This window comes from Oncorhynchus nerka, linkage group LG23 (assembly GCF_034236695.1).
Source record: "Oncorhynchus nerka isolate Pitt River linkage group LG23, Oner_Uvic_2.0, whole genome shotgun sequence".
NCBI classification, from domain to species: domain Eukaryota; kingdom Metazoa; phylum Chordata; class Actinopteri; order Salmoniformes; family Salmonidae; genus Oncorhynchus; species Oncorhynchus nerka.
In genome coordinates, this window is record NC_088418.1 from 12,021,188 (window position 1) to 12,045,366 (window position 24,179).

The 24,179-nt window shown below is 44.5% G+C and overlaps 1 protein-coding gene across 1 annotated transcript in view; it reads left to right on the top strand.

Annotated features, from left to right (window-relative positions):
- The window catches only part of LOC115107168 (integrin beta-4-like), a 54,435-nt gene that overhangs the window by 28,401 nt on the left and 1,855 nt on the right, over positions 1-24,179 (top strand). Inside the window, 26 exon segments of the mRNA XM_065007861.1 lie at positions 7,069-7,274; positions 7,489-7,592; positions 8,046-8,400; positions 8,541-8,647; positions 8,756-8,789; positions 8,908-9,102; positions 9,487-9,590; positions 9,706-9,764; positions 9,888-10,060; positions 10,311-10,490; positions 10,667-10,815; positions 10,913-11,120; positions 11,560-11,877; positions 12,143-12,309; positions 13,137-13,175; positions 13,177-13,318; positions 13,534-13,671; positions 13,970-14,152; positions 14,591-14,719; positions 18,567-18,758; positions 19,019-19,192; positions 19,756-19,884; positions 20,250-20,399; positions 22,009-22,197; positions 23,270-23,425; positions 23,972-24,136. Of these exon segments, the coding sequence (XP_064863933.1) occupies positions 7,069-7,274; positions 7,489-7,592; positions 8,046-8,400; positions 8,541-8,647; positions 8,756-8,789; positions 8,908-9,102; positions 9,487-9,590; positions 9,706-9,764; positions 9,888-10,060; positions 10,311-10,490; positions 10,667-10,815; positions 10,913-11,120; positions 11,560-11,877; positions 12,143-12,309; positions 13,137-13,175; positions 13,177-13,318; positions 13,534-13,671; positions 13,970-14,152; positions 14,591-14,719; positions 18,567-18,758; positions 19,019-19,192; positions 19,756-19,884; positions 20,250-20,399; positions 22,009-22,197; positions 23,270-23,425; positions 23,972-24,136 (4,145 nt within the window).

Here is a 24,179-nt window from a genome sequence, read left to right on the forward strand (position 1 = left end):
GGAGATATATACATCAACTGGTATGGTAGAGAGATGAGGAGATATATACATCAACTACTATGGTAGAGAGATGAGGAGATATATACATCAACTGGTATGGTAGAGAGATGAGGAGATATATACATCAACTACTATGGTAGAGAGATGAGGAGATATATACATCAACTACTATGGTAGAGAGATATATACATCAACTACTATGGTAGAGAGATATATACATCAACTGGTATGGTAGAGAGATGAGGAAATATATACATCAACTACTATGGTATATATACATCAACTGGTATGGTAGAGAGATGGTATGGTAGAGAGATGAGGAGATGTATACATCAACTACTATGGTAGAGAGATGAGGAGATATATACATCAACTGGTATGGTAGAGAGATATATACATCAACTGGTATGGTAGAGAGATATATACATCAACTGGTATGGTAGAGAGATAAGGAGATATATACATCAACTGGTATGGTAGAGAGATATATACATCAACTGGTATGGTAGAGATGAGGAGATATATACATCAACTGGTATGGTAGAGATGAGGAGATATATACATCAACTGGTATGGTAGAGAGATGAGGAGATATATACATCAACTGGTATGGTAGAGAGATATATAAATCAACTACTATGGTAGAGAGATATATACATCAACTGGTATGGTAGAGAGATGAGGAGATATATACATCAACTACTATGGTAGAGAGATGAGGAGATATATACATCAACTGGTATGGTAGAGATGAGGAGATATATACATCAACTGGTATGGTAGAGATGAGGAGATATATACATCAACTACTATGGTAGAGAGATGAGGAGATATATACATCAACTGGTATGGTAGAGAGATGAGGAGATATATACATCAACTACTATGGTAGAGAGATGAGGAGATATATACATCAACTACTATGGTAGAGAGATATATACATCAACTACTATGGTAGAGAGATATATACATCAACTGGTATGGTAGAGAGATGAGGAGATATATACATCAACTACTATGGTAGAGAGATGAGGAGATATATACATCAACTGGTATGGTAGAGTGATGAGGAGATATATACATCAACTGGTATGGTAGAGATGAGGAGATATATACATCAACTGGTATGGTAGAGAGATGAGGAGATATATACATCAACTACTATGGTAGAGATGAGGAGATATATACATCAACTGGTATGGTAGAGAGATGAGGAGATATATACATCAACTGGTATGGTAGAGAGATGAGGAGATATATACATCAACTGGTATGGTAGAGAGATGAGGAGATATATACATCAACTGGTATGGTAGAGTGATGAGGAGATATATACATCAACTGGTATGGTAGAGAGATGAGGAGATATATACATCAACTGGTATGGTAGAGAGATGAGGAGATATATACATCAACTGGTATGGTAGAGAGATGAGGAGATATATACATCAACTACTATGGTAGAGAGATGAGGATATATATACATCAACTGGTATGGTAGAGTGATGAGGAGATATATACATCAACTGGTATGGTAGAGAGATGAGGAGATATATACATCAACTGGTATGGTAGAGAGATGAGGAGATATACATCAACTGGTATGGTAGAGAGATGAGGAGATATATACATCAACTGGTATGGTAGAGAGATGAGGAGATATATACATCAACTGGTATGGTAGAGAGATGAGGAGATATATACATCAACTGGTATGGTAGAGTGATGAGGAGATATATACATCAACTGGTATGGTAGAGAGATGAGGAGATATATACATCAACTGGTATGGTAGAGAGATGAGGAGATATACATCAACTGGTATGGTAGAGAGATGAGGAGATATATACATCAACTACTATGGTAGAGAGATGAGGAGATATATACATCAACTGGTATGGTAGAGATGAGGAGATATATACATCAACTACTATGGTAGAGAGATGAGGAGATATATACATCAACTGGTATGGTAGAGTGATGAGGAGATATATACATCAACTGGTATGGTAGAGATGAGGAGATATATACATCAACTGGTATGGTAGAGAGATGAGGAGATATATACATCAACTGGTATGGTAGAGAGATATATACATCAACTGGTATGGTAGAGATGAGGAGATATATACATCAACTGGTATGGTAGAGAGATGAGGAGATATATACATCAACTGGTATGGTAGAGATATATACATCAACTGGTATGGTAGAGAGATGAGGAGATATATACATCAACTACTATGGTAGAGAGATGAGGAGATATATACATCAACTGGTATGGTAGAGAGATGAGGAGATATATACATCAACTGGTATGGTAGAGATGAGAGATATATACATCAACTGGTATGGTAGGAGATATATACATCAACTGGTATGGTAGAGAGATGAGGAGATATATACATCAACTGGTATGGTAGAGAGATGAGGAGATATATACATCAACTGGTATGGTAGAGAGATGAGGAGATATATACATCAACTACTATGGTAGAGAGATGAGGAGATATATACATCAACTGGTATGGTAGAGAGATATATACATCAACTGGTATGGTAGAGAGATGAGGAGATATATACATCAACTGGTATGGTAGAGAGATATATACATCAACTGGTATGGTAGAGAGATGAGGAGATATATACATCAACTGGTATGGTAGAGAGATGAGGAGATATATACATCAACTGGTATGGTAGAGAGATATATACATCACCTGGTATGGTAGATGAGGAGATATATACATCAACTACTATGGTAGAGAGATGAGGAGATATATACATCAACTGGTATGGTAGAGAGATGAGGAGATATATACATCAACTGGTATGGTAGAGAGATGAGGAGATATATACATCAACTGGTATGGTAGAGAGATGAGGAGATATATACATCAACTACTATGGTAGAGATGAGGAGATATATACATCAACTGGTATGGTAGAGAGATGAGGAGATATATACATCAACTACTATGGTAGAGAGATGAGGAGATATATACATCACCTGGTATGGTAGAGAGATGAGGAGATATATACATCAACTGGTATGGTAGAGAGATAAGGAGATATATACATCAACTGGTATGGTAGAGAGATATATACATCAACTGGTATGGTAGAGAGATAAGGAGATATATACATCAACTGGTATGGTAGAGAGATGAGGAGATATATACATCAACTGGTATGGTAGAGAGATGAGGAGATATATACATCAACTGGTATGGTAGAGAGATGAGGAGATATATACATCAACTGGTATGGTAGAGAGATGAGGAGATATATACATCAACTGGTATGGTAGAGAGATATATACATCAACTACTATGGTAGAGAGATATATACATCAACTGGTATGGTAGAGAGATGAGGAGATATATACATCAACTACTATGGTAGAGAGATGAGGAGATATATACATCAACTGGTATGGTAGAGAGATGAGGAGATATATACATCAACTGGTATGGTAGAGAGATGAGGAGATATATACATCAACTACTATGGTAGAGAGATGAGGAGATATATACATCAACTGGTATGGTAGAGAGATGAGGAGATATATACATCAACTACTATGGTAGAGAGATGAGGAGATATATACATCAACTACTATGGTAGAGAGATATATACATCAACTACTATGGTAGAGAGATATATACATCAACTGGTATGGTAGAGAGATGAGGAGATATATACATCAACTGGTATGGTAGAGAGATGAGGAGATGTATACATCAACTACTATGGTAGAGAGATGAGGAGATATATACATCAACTGGTATGGTAGAGAGATATATACATCAACTGGTATGGTAGAGAGATGAGGAGATATATACATCAACTACTATGGTAGAGAGATGAGGAGATATATACATCAACTGGTATGGTAGAGTGATGAGGAGATATATACATCAACTGGTATGGTAGAGAGATATATACATCAACTGGTATGGTAGAGAGATGAGGAGATATATACATCAACTGGTATGGTAGAGAGATGAGGAGATATATACATCAACTGGTATGGTAGAGATGAGGAGATATATACATCAACTGGTATGGTAGAGAGATGAGGAGATATATACATCAACTGGTATGGTAGAGAGATGATATATACATCAACTGGTATGGTAGAGAGATGAGGAGATATATACATCAACTGGTATGGTAGAGAGATATATACATCAACTGGTATGGTAGAGAGATGAGGAGATATATACATCAACTGGTATGGTAGAGAGATGATATATACATCAACTGGTATGGTAGATATATACATCAACTGGTATGGTAGAGAGATGAGGAGATATATACATCAACTGGTATGGTAGAGAGATGAGGAGATATATACATCAACTGGTATGGTAGAGAGATGAGGAGATATATACATCAACTGGTATGGTAGAGAGATGAGGAGATATATACATCAACTGGTATGGTAGAGAGATGAGGAGATATATACATCAACTACTATGGTAGAGAGATGAGGAGATATATACATCAACTGGTATGGTAGAGAGATGAGGAGATATATACATCAACTACTATGGTAGAGATGAGGAGATATATACATCAACTGGTATGGTAGAGAGATGAGGAGATATATACATCAACTGGTATGGTAGAGAGATGAGGAGATATATACATCAACTGGTATGGTAGAGAGATATATACATCAACTGGTATGGTAGAGAGATGAGGAGATATATACATCAACTGGTATGGTAGAGATGAGGAGATATATACATCAACTGGTATGGTAGAGAGATGAGGAGATATATACATCAACTGGTATGGTAGAGAGATGAGGAGATATATACATCAACTGGTATGGTAGAGAGATGAGGAGATATATACATCAACTGGTATGGTAGAGATATATACATCAACTACTATGGTAGAGATATATACATCAACTGGTATGGTAGAGAGATGAGGAGATATATACATCAACTGGTATGGTAGAGAGATGAGGAGATATATACATCAACTGGTATGGTAGAGAGATGAGGAGATATATACATCAACTGGTATGGTAGAGAGATGAGGAGATATATACATCAACTACTATGGTAGAGAGATGAGGAGATATATACATCAACTGGTATGGTAGAGAGATGAGGAGATATATACATCAACTACTATGGTAGAGAGATGAGGAGATATATACATCAACTACTATGGTAGAGAGATATATACATCAACTGGTATGGTAGAGAGATGAGGAGATATATACATCAACTGGTATGGTAGAGAGATGAGGAGATGTATACATCAACTACTATGGTAGAGAGATGAGGAGATATATACATCAACTGGTATGGTAGAGAGATATATACATCAACTGGTATGGTAGAGAGATGAGGAGATATATACATCAACTACTATGGTAGAGAGATGAGGAGATATATACATCAACTGGTATGGTAGAGAGATGAGGAGATATATACATCAACTGGTATGGTAGAGAGATATATACATCAACTGGTATGGTAGAGAGATGAGGAGATATATACATCAACTGGTATGGTAGAGAGATGAGGAGATATATACATCAACTGGTATGGTAGAGAGATGAGGAGATATATACATCAACTACTATGGTAGAGAGATGAGGAGATATATACATCAACTGGTATGGTAGAGAGATATATACATCAACTGGTATGGTAGAGAGATGAGGAGATATATACATCAACTGGTATGGTAGAGAGATATATACATCAACTGGTATGGTAGAGAGATGAGGAGATATATACATCAACTGGTATGGTAGAGAGATGAGGAGATATATACATCAACTGGTATGGTAGAGAGATATATACATCACCTGGTATGGTAGAGAGATGAGGAGATATACATCAACTACTATGGTAGAGAGATGAGGAGATATATACATCAACTGGTATGGTAGAGAGATGAGGAGATATATACATCAACTGGTATGGTAGAGAGATGAGGAGATATATACATCAACTGGTATGGTAGAGAGATGAGGAGATATATACATCAACTACTATGGTAGAGAGATGAGGAGATATATACATCAACTGGTATGGTAGAGAGATGAGGAGATATATACATCAACTACTATGGTAGAGAGATGAGGAGATATATACATCAACTGGTATGGTAGAGAGATGAGGAGATATATACATCAACTGGTATGGTAGAGAGATAAGGAGATATATACATCAACTGGTATGGTAGAGAGATATATACATCAACTGGTATGGTAGAGAGATAAGAGATATATACATCAACTGGTATGGTAGAGATGAGGAGATATATACATCAACTGGTATGGTAGAGAGATGAGGAGATATATACATCAACTGGTATGGTAGAGAGATGAGGAGATATATACATCAACTGGTATGGTAGAGAGATGAGGAGATATATACATCAACTGGTATGGGTAGAGAGATATATACATCAACTACTATGGTAGAGAGATATATACATCAACTGGTATGGTAGAGAGATGAGGAGATATATACATCAACTACTATGGTAGAGAGATGAGGAGATATATACATCAACTGGTATGGTAGAGAGATGAGGAGATATATACATCAACTGGTATGGTAGAGAGATGAGGAGATATATACATCAACTACTATGGTAGAGAGATGAGGAGATATATACATCAACTGGTATGGTAGAGAGATGATATATACATCAACTACTATGGTAGAGAGATGAGAGATATATACATCAACTACTATGGTAGAGAGATATATACATCAACTACTATGGTAGAGAGATATATACATCAACTGGTATGGTAGAGAGATGAGGAAATATATACATCAACTACTATGGTAGTGAGATATATACATCAACTGGTATGGTAGAGAGATATATACATCAACTGGTATGGTAGAGAGATATGTATACATCAACTACTATGGTAGAGAGATGAGGAGATATATACATCAACTGGTATGGTAGAGAGATATATACATCAACTGGTATGGTAGAGACAGACCATTAGTATAAATCTTTCTCTCCAGGTATATACATGATGAGGAGATATATATAAATCTTTCTCCCCAGGCTGGGTCCGTTCTGTAACTGTTCTGCCAGCGCGTCGACGGATCCGGGCACTTCCTGTCGGGGTCCTGGCGTGGAGGAGCCGTGTTCTGGCCGAGGAGATTGCCTGTGTGGAGCGTGTGTTTGTTACAACACGGACCAGTACGAGGGGTCCCTCTGTCAGTTTGACAAGTCCCAGTGTCAACGATACGGAGGCTTCCTCTGCAACGGTGAGTGTGGGGTCATCGTCTCAGACAGCAAGCTCGTCACATCGCTTTGGAATAACGCTGTCTCTCGGAAGACAACAATGCGGCTGTCATAAGGAGTGGACAACTGTGTCATCAATACCCTTTGTGGTCCCTAAACTTCTATGTGAGTGTATGTGAAAGTGTCAAGCACTTGAAGTAGATTCTAACCTTTTCTCTGTCTTTCTCTCCATTTTAGACCGTGGTCGCTGCTTCATGGGCCAGTGTGCGTGTGCAGAGGGCTGGGAGGGACCGGCCTGTGAGTGTCCCATGAGCAACCAGACCTGTCTGGACACGAACGGGGTGAAGCACTACATAATCTCTCTCCCTCTGTTTCTCTGTGTCTCTTCCTTTCTTTCTGTTTCTCTCTCATTCCCTCTCTCTTTCCCCCTCTCTCTCATTCCCTCTCTCATTCCCTCTCTCCCATTCCCTCTCTCATTCCCCCTCTCTCTCATTCCCTCTCTCCCATTCCCTCTCTCTCTCCCTCTCTCATTCCCTCTCTCTCTCTCTCCCTCTCTCATTCCCTCTCTCTCTCATTCCCTCTCTCTCTCATTCCCTCTCTCTCTCTCCCTCTCTCATTCCCTCTCTCTCTCTCCCTCTCTCATTCCCTCTCTCCCATTCCCTCTCTCCCTCTCTCATTCCCTCTCTCCCATTCTCTCTCTCTCTCTCGCTCTCTCTCTCCCTCTCATTCCAGATTTCTACAATATTGTTGGTCATGACTGATCTAACCACTACCCCCAACCCCACCTCTCTCAGGGCGTCTGTAACGGGCGGGGTGTGTGTAAGTGTGGTCGCTGTGAGTGCCAGGACTCTGGCCTGGCCATGACCCCCACCTGCGAGGCTAACTTCCAGGCCCAGCTGGGGATGTGTGAGGACAAGAGGAGCTGTGTCCAGTGTCAGGCCTGGAAGACCGGAGAGAAGAAGGACAGCGACAAGTGCGACCAGTGCCAGTTCAAAGTCGTCATGGTGGAAGAGCTCAAGGAAAATAAAGAGGTGATTGAGGCGTGTAGTTTCCGCGACGAGGATGACGACTGTACGTACCACTACACCGTGGACTATCCTGAGGACCAGACTATTAAGGAACCGGAGGTCCAGGTGCTCAAGAAGAAAGGTGAGACAACGTTCACATCTTTCTGCCTTGGTTTATATGACGTCAATGCCATTATGGGGGTTGCCCGCTCTGTTACGGACGAGCTCACCGCGTGGTGACCTGCATCCTGGTTGTGATGTTGTTGTGGTCCGTCCCCTTAGACTGTCCCCCTGCTGGCTTCCTGTGGCTGATCCCTCTCATCATGTTCCTCATGCTACTGCTGGGTCTACTGTCGCTCTGCTGTTGGAAGTACTGCGCCTGCTGCAAGGTAATGTCCAGACACAACCGTAACATGACCTTTAAAACAACCAACCATGGCCTTTGCCATACTATGAAGGAAATAATCTCTCTATTTGCCTCCCTCATTCTCTTTCAGTCCTGTCTTGCTTTGCTGCCATGCTGTGGAAGAGGTGAGTGACTCATGAAATATCCTTCTGTGCCTGTTACAGTTTCTGTACCATGTTTCCAGGCCGTGTTACATTGTGTGATTGAACACATGTTCTCCTATGTGTGTCCCTGTGTCTTCAGGTCGTACGGTCGGCTTTAAGGAAAATCAGTACATGCTCCGCCAGTCCATGCTCACCTCTGACCACTTAGACACGCCCCTAGTGAGGACCGGCCCACCCAAGAGCACCGACGTGGTTCGCTGGAAGATCACCGACAATGTCCACCGATCGCCCAATCATCCGCTTGCGCAAGTTCAGCCCAACCCCAAAGAGACCAGTGAGTGTAAAATGTTTCAAATTCCAGCTCTCCTATTGGTTGGAGTTATCACTAGAACTTCCTGGTTTACATTGTTATGAAAACCGAACCCTAAACCACCTTCTCTTCTCCCCCTCTTCTCTTCCTCCTCTCCTCCCCTCCTCTTCTTGTCTTCCTCTCCTCCTCCTCCTTCTCCTCCCCCTCCTCCTCTTGTATTCCTCTCCTCCTCCCCCTCCTCCTCCCCACCTCCTCTTCTCCTCTTCCTCTCCTCCTCTCCTCCTCCACTTCTCTTCCTCTCCTCCTCCTCCCCACCTCCTCTTCCTCTCCTCCTCTCCTCCTCCACTTCTCTTCCTCTCCTCCTCCTCCCCACCTCCTCTTCTCCTCCTCTTTGTCCTCCATCTATAGTCCAGTTCCCTCTGTCTCTGCGTCTGAACAGGTTGTTCACAGACAGTCTGTCTCGCTCCGATGCCAGAGACACTGAGTTGCTACGCAGGGAGGTTGATGACAACGTGAGTGTGTGTGTGTGTGAGTGTGTGAGTGAATGTGTGTGTGAGCAAGCTGTGTATGTATACATTACTCTATGCTCATCCTTGTGACAGTGGGTTGTGTGTGTTCTCTGTTCAGCTGAATGAAGTGTACAAGCAGGTTCCTGGCACCCAGAGAGTTCAGAACACCACATTTAGGTGAGACACTAATTTCAACCTTTAATCCTTCCTGAATTTATTACAATAAAGTCATTTTTTCTGAATGTTGTCTAAATCATGTTTTCTCATATCATCATTACTGATATTGTCTTTGTGTTTCAGATTACAGAGAAATGCTGGTAAAAGAGCTGACCACGCCATCGTAGACACCGTTCTGTCCGCTCCTCGCTCCAGCTACCCCAACATCGTCAAACTGACTGAGAAAAACGTCCAGTCTGGAAACTTCCAGGATCTCAAAGTGGTGCCGGGCTACTACACAGTGGCCACAGACAGAGGTGTGTGTGTGTGTGTCTGTGTCTGTCTGTCTGTGTGTGTGTGTCTGTCTGTGTGTGTGTCTGTGTGTGTGTGTCTGTGTGTGTGTGTGTGTGTGTGTGTCTGTGTGTCTGTGTGTGTGGCTGTGTGTGTGTCTGTGTGTGTGTGTGTCTGTGTCTGTGTCTGTCTGTCTGTGTGTGTGTGTGTGTGTCTGTCTGTCTGTGTGTCTGGGAATTCCTAACTCACTCCCTCTCTCTGTCTGGCTCTCTGCAGAGGCGGCTGGTGCCGTGGAGTTCCAGGAGGGGGTGGAGACGGTGGATGTGCACGTGCCGCTCTTCGTCAAGGAGGAAGATGATGATAAGAAGCAGCTGCAGGTGGAGGCGGTAGACGTTCCTCTGGGCATCGCTGAGATAGGGAAACGCTTCGTCAGCATCACTATCATCAAAGAACACGGTGAGAGCCAATCAGAGATATCTTATCTGACCCCTGACCTCTCTAATCTTACACGCACTTACACGGTGCTTCAAAACCATACAGCATTATAAACCGTTGATTTCCAGTGAATGTGTTTATTCTTTTGGTTTATTCTGTGTTCTTCACCTTAAAAACTGTGTCTCTCTCCTCTTCAGCCAAGAGTGTTATGTCGTTCCTCCAGCCTTCGTACACCTACAGCCGACAGGACAAAGTGGCTAACATCCCCATTACTAGAGAGATCATAGAGGACGGACACACACAGGTCAGCTACCGCACCCGAGACCTCACCGCCAAGGACAAGAAGGTAACACACATACCATAAGACAGAGATATCACACTCTTCATTCGTCTAAGCTACTATCTTTTTCCATTCTCATAACTACTCTTCCGTCTCTCACCAGGACTATGTGACAGTGGATGGGGAATTGTCCTACGGGCCAGGGGAGACCCAGCAGACTGTCCCTGTTCGTTTGTTGGAGATGGGAGAGGGAGACGGTCTGCTGAAGGACACACAGGTCAAACAATTTGTCATGGACCTCAGTAACCCAAGACAGGGTGCAAAGTTGGGACGCTACCCCAGAACCACCGTCACCATCACTGACAAACCAGGTGAGAGGTTATATACTACTGACACCATCACTGACCAACCAGGTGAGAGGTTATATACTACTGTCACCATCACTGACCAACCAGGTGAGAGGTTATATACTACTGTCACCATCACTGACCAACCAGGTGAGAGGTTATATACTACTGTCACTATCACTGACCTACCAGGTGAGAGGTTATATACTACTGTCACCATCACTGACCAACCAGGTGAGAGGACAGGGTCCAGGGTGTATCACATAACATTAAAACATAAACTATACTGTTTAGATTATCCCAGAGTTTTAATGTAGCAATGTTTATGTTCCATCAGGACACAATTGCACAACATGTCCCAGACATTGTTACCATGGGTTTTGAGAGCTTGGCTAATGTGTGGTTGGAAAGCCTCCTCTCTAACATGGCCGTACCAAACTTCCTCACCCCTTGCTTCCCTCAGAGCCCAGTGTGGTGATGTTCATGAAGAGCACCCAGAACTTCTCCACTGCCGACCCAACCTACTCTGTCCCCGTGGTCCGCACCCGCAATAAGGAAGGGCCCGCCACCGTCCACTGGAGGACCCGCAACGCCAAACGCTTCGAGCTGTCCGGCCCCCTAAAGTTTGGTCCCGGGGAAACCGAGAAGAACATCGTGATCGATCCACGCTCTCACCCTGGCCCGGTGAAACCAGAGTCCTTCCAACTGGAACTGTTTGACCCCAGTACGAAAGCTGTGGTCGGAGAGAGGAAGACAACGATGGTCACTATTACTGATGGAGGTATTACACAGAGAAGCAGATACTGAAACACACACACACACACACACACACAGTATTGGGTATCTGTAAGGAACCTGATGCAAGAAGTGTGCATCACTAAAATAAGTTGTCCAAACCTTTTTGACACCCCCACCCCCTTCCCTCCCACCCACCCTCCCTCCCTCTGTCTCCCTCTCTCTCTCTTCCCCCATCCTCTCCCCCACTCCTCCCCTCTCTATTCCCTTCTCCCCCTCTCCCCCTCCCTCCCCTCCTCTCATCCCCTCAGGACTTCCAGAAAATGCCCAGATGGAGAAGAGTGCGGGCTTCATCAACCAGACAGCCACGTCTCCTGGTGGTCGTCTCAACTCTCCCACCAACGTGAAGGCCAAAGCCACCGGCCCCCGGAGCATCCGCCTTAACTGGGACCCCTTAGGAAAATCCCTGGGCTACAAGGTAAGGAACCCCCTTCAGGATCCAACCCCTGGACTACAAGGTAAGGAACCCCCTCAGGATCCAACCCCTGGACTACAAGGTAAGGAACCCCCTCAGGATCCAACCCCTGGACTACAAGGTAAAGAACCCCCTCAGGATCCAACCCCTGGACTACAAGGTAAGGAACCCCTCAGGATCCAACCCCTGGACTACAAGGTAAGGAACCTCCCTCAGGATCCAACCCCTGGACTACAAGGTAAGGAACCCCCCTCAGGATCCAACCCCCTGGACTACAAGGTAAGGAACCCCCTCAGGATTCCACCCTCTGAACTATAAGGTACTGAGAGGAACTGTCATACAGGCTGTTGGGAGGAGCTATAGGAGAACGGGCTCATTGTAATGTCTGGAATGGAATAAATGGAACGGAGTCTAACGTGATTTATGTATATTTGATGTGTTTGATACAGTTCCATTCATTCTGTTCCAGCCATTACAATGAGCCCGTCCTCCCATAGCTCCACTGTACAGGACTTACCTTGACTTAAACCCTTTAATCTGTAAGGAGCATCCGCCATCAACAGAGGAACTCAATAGTTTACACACCTGGCAACTTTTACTGGTGGAAAATGGGAGATTATTTTCCTTCGCTTTCACTCAACTTTGAACTGCTGCTTTAAATATTACTTTGAAAATAAAGCGTACAAAATATATCCGGAGTAGATATAGTCCCTTTAGATGTGGTCCCTTTAGGATGGTTCATTCTCCCTGGTCACCAGGTGAAGTATTGGATCTATGGGGATCCTGAGGCTGACGCCCCTTTCTGATGGTTCATTCTCCCTGGTCACCAGGTGAAGTATTGGATCTATGGGGATCCTGAGGCTGACGCCCCCTGCGATGAATGTAAAGACAAACCATGCTGACCTGGCCAACCTGTACCCCTATTGTGACTACGAGACGAAGGTGTGTGGCTACAACGCCCTGGGAGACGGAAACTACAGCGACATGGTGCCCTGTAAGACCCTGGAGGATGGTGAGTGAGGTCACATCCTGTTCCTGTCGAAGATGGACTGCATATATTTTCTTTGAAACACTACAATTCTAGGATTGTGGACCGTTTTTGTTTCTCAGTTGAATGTTTGTTGGGTCTGACACAGCATGTAAGCTCAAACATTGTGTAGGTAGTTTTCTTCCTTCGTACCTTGTGATTAACTTCCTGTCTACTTTCTTTCCTCCCCTCTCCTCCAGTCCCCAGTGAGCCTGGTCGTCTGGCGTTTAACGTCATCAGTCCAACTGTCACTCAGGTCAGCTGGGCGGAGCCTGCCGAGACCAATGGTGTCATCACCGCCTACGAGGTTCTCTACACGCCCATCAATGACGACACGAGTGAGTGACCTATCAAATCAGAAGGATCTCATAATTTCTCGGAGTGACGTCTGTGCTTCCAAGACATTCTAAAGGATGACACACACCACACTGACTGTTGATCTGCCGCTTGTCTGCTGATCGTTCGGCTCACTGTGTTTAGTCTGACTGACAACATTTTCATGCTATTCTAATGTCAAATTGGTTTGCTCTCTGTTGGCACTCTGTTTAGAGATACTAAGTACTCTCAGGCCGGGAAATGCTGTTGGTGTGTCCGATCTTTAACACGTTCTCCACTCCCTCTCTCTTCACTTTGTAGAGCCGATGGGTGCAGCTAAGAAGGTGAAGATAGACAACCCTAAGAAGAGGATGTTGCTGATTGAGAACCTGCAGTCGGCCCAGACTTACTGCTATCAGGTCCGGGCTAAGAACAGCGTGGGTTGGGGTCCTTTCAAAGAAGCGACCATCAACCTGGCCTCCCAGCCCACCAGACCCATGTCCAGTGAGTAAATAAGAGCAGAAAGGATGTTCCGTCTGGAAAGCATCCAGTATGATCTAGTATGATCCAGTATGATCTTGATTGTTACCTGCTGCAACATTTGTGTCTAGCAAACCAGAAAGCTAATGTTTCAAGAGAAGCTTGTCTTACGCTTCGTTCACACCGACAGATTCGTACACAGCATCATCTGGATGTGTGTGCAACAGAAGTTCAACACTTACCTTCTGCTACCGTTTCTGTCAAGCCGTCTACGAATACAGTTTGACTCATACGTTGGATAAATCAAACGTATATCACCACACAGAACGCACTGCAACGCAATTCTGAACAGCAAACGCAGCGTTCCATTGGAAATCAATGTACTTCTGGTGTACCAAAACTCAATGATGCTGTCGGTGTGATCGAGGCGTTAATCCATCGCTCTTCCTCCCCTCCCTATAGTCCCTATCATCCCAGACATCCCTATAGTGGACGCGGAGGCGGGGGATGAGTACGACGGCTACCTGATGTACAGCAGTGAGGTCATGAGATCGCCAACAGACTCCAAGAGACCCAGCGTCTCAGACGAAGGTGGGTACCCGCAGACTACGTCACCTTTCCTGACATCTCTTTGCCGTCTAGCTTCAGTTGTGTCCTGGGAGTTGTATTGTGTTTTGAGTGGACCCCAGGAAGAATAGTTGTTGCTAAGTAACAGCTAATGGGGATGAAGCTCACTGTTTTGATCTGAAAGAGACATGTCTATCCATCTTCTGTAGTCCAGTCATCTGCTCACTGAAGCAGAAAGAGAATCGTAAAAAAGGTTTCATGTGTCACGGTTGAGGCTGACAGATAGGAGGGTTTCCTCCATCGTTCTCGCTCTCTTTATCACTTTCTGTCTCCGTTTTCATTCATTCTTTCTCTATATTTATTTCCTTCTCCCCTCTCTCTCTCTCTCTCTCCCCCTCTCTCTCTCTCTCTCTTCCCCCTCTCTCTCTCTCTCTCTCTTCCCCCATTCTCTCTCTCTCTCTCTCTCTCTTCCCCCCTCTCTCTCTCTCTCTCCCCCCCATTCTCTCTCTCTCCCCCTCTCTCTCTCTCTCTCTCCCCCTCTCTCTCTCCCCCTCTCTCTGGAAGTATCTTTTAACAAACTGACTTTATTTTACATCTCACAAGACCATCAGATCCACAACTGGTGTCTCTTCTTCATTTTCTTTTAACAAACTGACTTTATTTTATCATCTCCAGTCTTCATCAGATCCATTTTCAACTTTGGTTTTATCATGCCAGTCTTCTTCTTCATTTTCTTATTTGTGGCTTTGGGTTTTATCATGCCAGTCTTCATACCAGTCTTCATTTTCTTATTTGTGGCTTTGGGTTTTATCATGCCAGTCTTCATACCAGTCTTCATTTTCTTCTTCATGGCTTTGGATTGTATCATGCCAGTCTTAATTTTCTTCTTCAAGGCTTCATCTTGCCAGTCAGACCTCTCCTATTATTGCTCTGTAGTAGAATCTACAAACATCCAGCCTCCTCCTTTTCCTCCTCTCTCAACTCCTTCTAATCACCTCGCTTCACAAAAACAAACTGCCATGCCAACCATCAATACCCCCCCCCCCTCCGCCTGCCTCTCCTCTCCATAACAAGGCTTTATCAAGTTGGTGGGTTCCAAGCTGGACCTGCGTTCGGTGTCCTGGAAAAGGCATGTGGATGTGATCCCCTACCACCTCAGCACAGACACAGAGACCAGCAGCGACGAGACCCCCCGACCCAGCCGAACACAGATACCCCATCAAGGTGAAGACCGCCCTGGATAGACAGACAGACAGATACAGAGATGGCATGCCAGCTACTGTGTACGCCGGGCACAAATCTCCCAATGCAGCTGCAGTGCCCCCTATGCCACCACCTCTCGTCTGCACAAAGTCTTCAGATCTCTAATCAACATCATGTTTCCGTCCTCCAATCTACCCCTACCCCTGGTTCTGGTTTGGCCTCTTCCCCTGTTGCATCTCAACCCTCCCACCAAAAGGGTCTTCATTTCCAGGCATCAACTGCCCCACCGCCAGTTGATGGTCATGACAGGATTTTCCTGTCTGTCTCTCCTGTCTGCACTCTTTACACCTCTATGTGGAGAGATGCTCTGGGAAGGAGGCAGGTTGTAGGGCTTGTATATGCAACAAGCTCTCACAGTCTCACGTCAGAATTACACGTTCATCCATGTTTCTCTATGTGGAGAGATGCTCTGGGAAGGAGGCAGGTTGTAGGGCTTGTATATGCAACAAGCTCTCACAGTCTCACGTCAGAATTACACGTTCATCCATGTTTCTCTATGTGGAGAGATGCTCTGGGAAGGAGGCAGGTTGTAGGGCTTGTATATGCAACAAGCTCTCACAGTCTCACGTCAGAATTACACGTTCATCCATGTTTCTCTATGTGGAGAGATGCTCTGGGAAGGAGGCAGGTTGTAGGGCTTGTGTGTATATGCAACAAGCTCTCACAGTCTCACGTCAGAATTACACGTTCATCCATGTTTCTCCAATGTCAAATTTCGAAGTTGTTCCAAATGACAAAGTGTTTAAGGGTAAGTTTAGGCATTAACTTCAAAATCCTAAGGTTAGGCATTAACTTCAAAATCCTAAGGTTAGGCATTAACTCCGAATGGTTAAGGTATGGGATAGGCTTATAACAAAACAAATCTCCAAAACAACTTCCTATTGCTGCATTTAAAACATGCTACCTTTTACACCTTTTGATGCATATGCCCATCCACCATCCCCGTCCACAAGGCCTAGCAAAACCCAAACCTACTTGAAGGTAACAGCGCTCACTGTTGCCCCTAGTGGTCGGTTTTCACGTCATCTCCTGAAGTCTTCAGACATGGATGGACGTCTAATCCTGTTTTGTATGGGGTGACCTGGTGATGTATAAAGGCTTCTCATGGCTGTGGAAGTGGTGATACCAAATGTATGTATGTCCCTGTGTGCAGTCTAAGGTGGGTGTTTCTCTTGCAGTTTGTTGTGATTTGCCGCTATTAACATATACTTAAATCAATTATTTTGTTTCCAGAATGTTTGGTTTGAGTTATGTTGGGTTCCAGAATGTTTGGTTTGAGTTATGTTGGGTTCCAGAATGTTTGGTTTGGGTTATGTTGGGTTCCAGAATGTTTGGTTTGAGTTATGTTGGGTTCCAGAATGTTTGGTTTGAGTTATGTTGGGTTCCAGAATGTTTGGTTTGGGTTATGTTGGGTTCCAGAATGTTTGGTTTGAGTTATGTTGGGTTCCAGAATGTTTGGTTTGAGTTATGTTGGGTTCCAGAATGTTTGGTTTGAGTTATGTTGGGTTCCAGAATGTTTGGTTTGGGTTATGTTGGGTTTAAGAATGTTTGGTTTGGGTTATGTTGGGTTTAAGATTGTTTGGTTTGGGTTATGTTGGGTTTAAGAATATTTGGTTTGAGTTATGTTGGGTTTAAGAATGTTTGGTTTGGGTTATGTTGGCTTCCAGAAGGTTTGGTTTGGGTTATGTTGGCTTCCAGAATGTTTGGTTTGAGTTATGTTGGCTTCCAGAATGTTTGGTTTGGGTTATGTTGGCTTTAAGAATGTTTGGTTTGGGTTATGTTGGGTTTAAGAATGTTTGGTTTGGGTTATGTTGGGTTTAAGAATGTTTGGTTTGAGTTATGTTGGCTTCCAGAAGGTTTGGTTTGAGTTATGTTGGCTTCCAGAAGGTTTGGTTTGGGTTATGTTGGGTTTAAGAATGTTTGGTTTGGTTTATGTTGGGTTTAAGAATGTTTGGTTTGGGTTATGTTGGGTTTAAGAATGTTTGGTTTGAGTTATGTTGGCTTCCAGAAGGTTTGGTTTGGGTTATGTTGGCTTCCAGAAGGTTTAGTTTGGGTTCCAGAATGTTTGGTTTGGGTTATGTTGGCTTCCAGAATGTTTGGTTTGGGTTATGTTGGCTTCCAGAATGTTTGGTTTGGGTTATGTTGGGTTCCAGAATGTTTGGTTTGGGTTATGTTGGCTTCCAGAACGTTTGATTTGGGTTATGTTGGCTTCCAGAATGTTTGGTTTGGGTTATGTTGGGTTCCAGAACGTTTGGTTTGGGTTATGTTGGCTTCCAGAATGTTTGGTTTGGGTTATGTTGGCTTCCAGAATGTTTGGTTTGGGTTATGTTGGCTTCCAGAATGTTTGGTTTGGGTTATGTTGGCTTCCAGAACGTTTGATTTGGGTTATGTTGGCTTCCAGAATGTTTGATTTGGGTTATGTTGGGTTCCAGAACGTTTGGTTTGGGTTATGTTGGCTTCCAGAATGTTTGGTTTGGGAATGTTTGAATTTTGGTTCCAGAATGTTTGATTTGGGTTCCAGAATGTTTGGTTTGGGTTATGTTGGGTTCCAGAATGTTCTTGATGTTCTTCCTCTTCTCTTCTGGGTCTCCTCATCTTTGTCTTTCAGAACCAATTAACGGCAGGTTGGAACAGAACTTCCTCTTCCCCGGGGGAAATAATTCCATGTCGCGCAGTACCAACATGTCTTCATCCAGCTACAGCCAGGTGTCTCCCATGTCCACCCTCAGCTCCAGCCACCGAGGGGGGGCCGGGGGGTCCATGTCCATGGAGTCCACCACAACATACCTCTCTGGACAAGGTACGGATGGATGCAGAATGTGTCAGCTTTTGAATCTTTCTGTTGACTTACAATGATATGACAATGGCAAGTAATTCCAGCTGGCTTGTCTTCACCAGAACAGAGTTCAGTGAACTTGGAGATTTAGAGTTTAAATGGGAAACGTGTTGACACCAGAAGGTTGCCGACCTTGCACTCAGAATGTACTGTTTGCTAGAATTCTATTGTTCAGTATCTATGTATTTGGTAGTCGTCATCACTGGTCTCCTCCTCTCCTACAGGAGGAAACTCTCTCTCCCGCACTCAGGTGATTGGGGGAGGGACGCGCACTGAGAATGTTGTCATGAGGAAGCGATCAGAGAACAGAGGTTACTATGAGTATGACGACAACATCCGAGATTCCATCATCATAGGAGACCTGTCCAGTGGATTGTCTGGATACACAGATGGCCAAAGTAAGATTAGATTCATTTGAAGCATATTTTTTTAAGCATATTTGAAAGCATATGTTCAGCTCTGAGTGTAAAAGAGCCGATCAAATACAGTTCACACTGACACAGGTCACAGGCATGAGGCTACAACGAGCCAATTTAGATGAGGTCTTTGACAAGGAGGTCTTTGACAAGGAGGTCTTTGCTAAGGAAAATGCCATCACAGTTTTCAGATCTTTCTGACCTCTACTGTTAAAACCTGAAAGAAGCTCATCTGTTTGTCTGTATCAATCATGGCTATAAATGTCAGATATACAGATAATCTACAGCAGGCTTACTGATGAGGTGCATGAAGCGGCTGGCTTGGATATCTGTTATCGATTACTGGGGTTGGTGGCTGCACAGAGCTATGCAGGCGCTATGCTGACTGTCGCTCTCTTCTCCTGTTGTTCTCCATACTTCAATCCTCTCCTCCCTCGCCTCTTTCACTGTCCTCCTTCCTTTTCCTCCCTTTGTTCCTTCTCTTTCACTACCTTTCCTGTCCTCCTCCTCCCTGCTCCATTTTTGCTTGCTCCGTGCATTCTCAGGTACGTATGGCTTCAGTCCCACTCAGACACAGAGTCAGTACGACTACGGTATGTCTCAGGCCTTCCGGGCCAGGACCCAGTCTGAGGATGTCAACGATGCACTACTGAACCTGGACAGGGTGATCCAGGGTGAGTCTGTCTGTCTGCAGCACACTCAGCTGTCCTCTCTTACACTACTGGGACAATAGCAGAGCCTAAAGATACACTTTGGCCTCGTGGCAGGGCTTACCATGCCCATCGCTGGTGAGACGGGAAGGCTTTGTGTTGCTGAAGCAGTTTTTTGCTGTGATGTATGTTTTCTTTGATAGGGAAAGTTCTCTTTCTCGCTCTCTCTCTGCATCAACGCTCACTCACCTCTCGTTAATCACATCTCATCTTGTAATAGTTTATGTAACCCCTGTGATTTTGACTCCACTTAACTCCTTAACCACCCTCCTTCCCGAAACCCATCTCTTTCTCTCCCCCTCATTGACCTATTCCCCCCCCCCCCCCAGACGCTCGTTTGGTCCCTGGGGTCCCTGACACCCCCACCAGGCTGGTGTTCTCTGCTCTGGGCCCCACTGCCCTGAAGATCAGCTGGCAGGAGCCCCACTGTGACAGGGATGTTTTAGGGTACTGTGTTCTCTACCAGCTGCTGAATGGAGGTATGGACCCATGGACATTTGTGTCCCATTCTAAACACATTGTGTTTTGTTATGTGCAGAAGAAATTGTTGTTTTGTATTGTTTTTCCTTTTTGAACCTGTGAACACAGTTGTCGGGTTCGGTTGAATAGGATCCACAAATTGAGATCCGAACGGAATTGGATCTGTGAAATTCCAATCAGACATCGACAGGACAGTCATTTATTTGAAAATCATTACCCGATCCGATGTGGACCAGAACTGACCCAAAATATGTCAGAGATGAGGTAGAATCAGATTCAAATTGGGTCGGATCTGTATCGTACCCAAATCATACAAAATGCAGCTTTATTGGTGCCTGCGGAATTGTTTTGGCTTGTGTGGTAGGCAGTGAACCGTTTCCCATGCATTTTCTGTTGTAGGCCTATCTAAAATAAATGAGTTGTTTCTGTTGTAGGCCTATCTAAAATAAATGAGTTGTTTCTGTTGTAGGCCTATCTAAAATAAATGAGTTGTGGGCTACACCACAGCTTAGTATTTTCATAAATGGCCCTAATTTAAAATATGGACACAATGATGTGTGGTGAAGAGACTACTAGTTTTGTCTCTGCAGAATTTATTTTTTACCTTTATTTAACTAGGCAAGTCAGTTAAGAACAAATTCTTATTTTCAATGACGGCCTAGGAACAGTGGGTTAACTGCCTGTTCAGGGGCAGAACGACAGATTTGTACCTTGTCAGCTCGGGGGTTTGAACTTACAACCTTCCGGTTGCTAGTCCAAGTCTCTAACCACTAGGCTACCCTGCCGCCCCAAGAATGCTCTCTGTCTCCCACTAATTCATGTGCATTCATTGTTTAATTGTGTGAATTGTTTTCCCTTAGTTTGTTACTGTTTATTTTGTGTGCAAATGTTGACCTATAAACGTTCCCATTTGGGGATGTCTGATGTCCAGGCTGAATCACATCCGGGCCTTGATTTGGAGTCCCATAGGGCGGCGCACAAGGGTGGCCCCGCGTCGGCTGGGGTAGGCCGTCAATTGTAAATAAGAATTCGTTCTTAAACCGACTTGCCTAGTTAAATATAGGTTACATTTAAAAATATATATATATATTTCTGATCGTCTTAACTCTCCACCACTTATGAGCTGTGGAGCTTCTCAAAGTAGTTTTTCCATCACCTCACAGAAGGTCAGAGTGTTTTACATCCATTGCGAATGACAAAAGTTCCTAAGTAACCACGACTTATTGCTGATCCCATATCTCCAGTGGGAACAATGATGCAAGTTCGCTATAGAGAGAACACAAGCCAGACAGAGGAAGACAGGTGGAGGGGAGACATTAATGCTATTGACTGCATTAACTGCCATGCGTGGGAAATGTAAATCCTAGGATATTTCATGTCATCGGGATATTTTCCTCTTCACATATCATTTGGGATCTGGCCAGTGTTTTCCATATTACCAAACCGATCCGAGGCCGCCGAGCGTGATCTGAGGGTCAACTACAATACGTAAATCCGTTAAGACTTCTGATAGGATTTGAAGAAAGCCCAATCAACTGTTATAGATCTCATGGCCTTGTCCCAGCATCCCTTTACAGTAATCTAACCCCCTTTTGTCTCTCTGTCCAGGTGATGTGAAGCGTATAAACATGTCCAGCCCTGCAGACAACTCCGTGGTGGTGCAGGACCTGCTGCCTAACCACTCCTACCTGTTCAAGGTGAAGGCTCAGAGTCAGGAAGGCTGGGGACCGGAGAGGGAGGGAGTCATCACCATAGAGTCAGCTGTCGACCCAAACAGCCCACTCAGCCCAATGCCAGGTAATCAGCTATACAGACCACTCAGCTCAATGCCAGGTAATCAGCTATACAGACCACTCAGCTCAATGCCAGGTAATCAGCTATACAGACCACTCAGCCCAATACCAGGTAATCAGCTATACAGACCACTCAGCCCAATGCCAGGTAATCAGCTATACAGACCACTCAGCCCAATGCCAGGTAATCAGCTATACATCGTTTCCCCCCATTGTGGATCCCTCTTATCCTCCTCCTTTGGTTAGCTGATTAATCTCTGACCTCTAGCTGTCTGTTTCCGGTTTAATCTACATTTACTTTCTCTCTCTCCAATTACCTCTATCTTTCAATCCCTTGTTCCTTGGTCTCTCCTTCACTCCCTCCATGTATTCTCTTCCTCAGTGCCCCAGGCCCCTGATATTCACAGCTCTGTCTTCCCTAACTCCCCTTCTCCCCCAGTTTTCCATCCTCTTGCCCCACTCTCAGTGCCCCAGGCCCCACTGATATTCACAGCTCTGTCCCTACTCTCTAACTCCCCTTCTCCCCCAGGTTCTTCCATCACTCTCTTCCAGTGCCCCAGGCCCCCTGATATTCACAGCTCTGTCCCTTAACTCTCTAACTCCCCTTCTCCCCCAGGTTCTTCCATCACTCTCAGTGCCCCAGGCCCCCTGATATTCACAGCTCTGTCCCTTAACTCTCTCCACCTTCTCCCCCAGGTTCTTCCTAACTCTGATATTCCAGCTTGTCCCTCCCCTCAACTCCCCTTCTCCCCCAGGTTCTTCCTTCACACTCAGTACCTCCAGGCCCCCTGATATTCACAGCTCTGTCCCTTAACTCTCTCCTCTCTAACTCCCCTTCTCCCCCAGGTTCTTCCTTCACACTCAGTGCCCCAGGCCCCCTGATATTCACAGCTCTGTCCCTTAACTCTCTCCACCTCTCCTCTCTAAATCCCCTTCTCCCCAGGTTCTTCCTTCACTCTCAGGTTCTTCCTTCACACTACCCCCAGGTTCTTCCTTCACTCTCTCAGCCCCAGGCCCCCTGATATTAACAGCTCTGTCCCTTAACTCTCTCCTCTCTAACTCCCCTTCTCCCCCAGGTTCTTCCTTCACACTCAGTACCCCCAGTGCTCCAGGCCCCCTGGTGTTCACAGCTCTGTCCCCCGAGGCACTGCAGCTGAGCTGGGAGAAACCCCGCAAACCCAACGGAGACATCCTGGGCTACGTGGTCACCTGTGAACATCTGCACGGAGGAGGTGAGAGTGAACACTGACTCCAGATCAGTTTTCGGGGATTGTAGAGATTTTTTGTCGACAGTCATTTGCTAGGATTTATAGATTGACGTGATCGAGAGAGACACAATCAGACTCTTCTATTTTGTTAATCTCTAGGTCTTCTTGACTTGTTATTGGACAATGCTAATCAAATCAAATCAAATGTATTTAAATAGCCCTTCGTACATCAGCTGATATCTCAAAGTGCTGTATAGAAACCCAGCCTAAAACCCCAAACAGCAAGCAATGCAGGTGTAGAAGCACGGTGGCTAGGAAAAACGCCCTAGAAAGGCCAAAACCTAGGAAGAAACCAGGCTATGTGGGGTGGCCAGTCTTCTTCTGGCTGTGCCGGGTGGAGATTATAACAGAACATGGCCAAGATGTTCAAATGTTCATAAATGACCAGCATGGTCGAATAATAATAATAAGGCAGAACAGTTGAAATCAAATGACCTTTAACTTTCATATTTATATCCACTTTAATTTCCTAGTCTGACCCCCGTCATCTCCATCCCCCCTCCCCCCCAGGTGACATGCGTTCCTTCCAGGTGAGCGGTGACAGCGCTGAGACCAGTCTGACAGTTCCGGACCTGAGTGAGAACATGCCGTACAAGTTCAAAGTTCAGGCCAGGACGACCCAGGGCTTCGGCCCCGAGAGGGAGGGCATTATCACCATCGAGTCTCAGGATGATGGTAAGAGGACAGAGTCCTACAAGAGTCTCTTTTATCTAAGGTT